Source organism: Carlito syrichta, unplaced genomic scaffold (assembly GCF_000164805.1).
Source record: "Carlito syrichta isolate Samal-C Ts95f unplaced genomic scaffold, Tarsius_syrichta-2.0.1 Scaffold115657, whole genome shotgun sequence".
NCBI lineage: Eukaryota > Metazoa > Chordata > Mammalia > Primates > Tarsiidae > Carlito > Carlito syrichta.
The window spans coordinates 193,074-194,272 of record NW_007059753.1 but is presented as its reverse complement, the minus strand read 5'-3'; the positions used below and the strand labels follow the sequence as shown (position 1 = coordinate 194,272).

The window sequence follows — 1,199 nt, the reverse complement described above, 5'->3', positions numbered from 1 at the left end:
GGTTAATAAATGGGATGGGTGATGTGACACTAGGGGGTGTTTCAGCTAGATGGGCAGGGAGACCTCTCTGAGGAGATGACATCGGGCAAAGACCTAAATGATGAGGAGTCACAGTGGGGAGTTGGGAGAACAGTAAAGAGAACAAGTGCAAGGGCCCTGAGGCTGGAGAGAGCCATTCAAGGCAGCCGCGGTGGCAGGACCAATGTGAACAGAGGAAGGTGGGAGGGATGAGATGAGTTCTAAGAGAGCAGGGGCCTTGAATGCCAAGGCAGTGAGTCTGGGTTTTATTCTGCCTGGTGGAAAAGCAAAAAAGTGACCTCGACGTCCTCTGTCCCTAGGTCTCCAGTCCAGAGGGCACCTTCTGCCAACATGTCTGTGGATCCCCTATCCAGCAAAGCCCTGAAGGTGAGAAGGCAGCCCTGTGGTCCACAGCGAAGCCCTCCCTCCCCGCCCCTGCTGGGCCTCTCCGCTCCCCTGGAATCCCCAAGGGTGGCAATGCCGGCACCAGGCCTTCATGATGCCAAGGGGAAGGGCTACGGGCCAGGAACCAGGAGGCCTGACTCTGGTCACCGGTCTCTACCTTTCGCGGCCTGCTTCCCCCTCGGGCCAGTGCCCCTTGAGGCATTCAGATGCTTTCCCGGCCGGGTTTCGCTGGCTGAGTCCAGGACTTGGCGCTGGGTTAGAATTCCGGCCGAGCCCCTGGGGGCCTCCTTCCGTGTTCCGATCCCGGGTTGGCCCGGTTTCCCCTTCCGGATTCCTGCTGCCCTTCGGGGTCTCGGATCAAGTCCAGCCGCCACCTCAGTGGCTAAGGCGGTGAGGCGGGGCGAGCGTCCCCAGCCCCTGCCGCGCACCAGTCCCAGGACTCGGGCCCGCGGGCGGGAGTGAGTCCCGGGCCTCGGTTTCCCCATGCCCGCAGATCAAGCGCGAGCTGAGCGAGAACACGCCGCACCTGTCGGACGAGGCGCTGATGGGGCTGTCGGTGCGCGAGCTGAACCGGCACCTGCGCGGGCTCTCGGCCGAGGAGGTGACGCGGCTCAAGCAGCGGCGCCGCACGCTCAAGAACCGCGGCTACGCCGCCAGCTGCCGCGTGAAGCGCGTGTGCCAGAAGGAGGAGCTGCAGAAGCAGAAGTCGGAGCTGGAGCGCGAGGTGGACAAGCTGGCGCGCGAGAACGCCGCCATGCGCCTGGAGCTCGACGCGC

General features: G+C 63.9%; 1 protein-coding gene across 1 annotated transcript in view; it reads left to right on the top strand.

Moving 5' to 3' along the window:
* Window positions 1–340: 340 nt before the first annotated feature.
* MAFF (MAF bZIP transcription factor F) overlaps window positions 341–1,199 on the top strand; it is a 1,964-nt gene continuing 1,105 nt past the window's right edge. Inside the window, exons 1-2 of the mRNA XM_021706266.1 lie at window positions 341–405; window positions 917–1,197. Of these exons, the coding sequence (XP_021561941.1) occupies window positions 370–405; window positions 917–1,197 (317 nt within the window). The 5' untranslated portion in view covers window positions 341–369. The remainder of the gene's footprint in view (window positions 406–916; window positions 1,198–1,199) is intronic.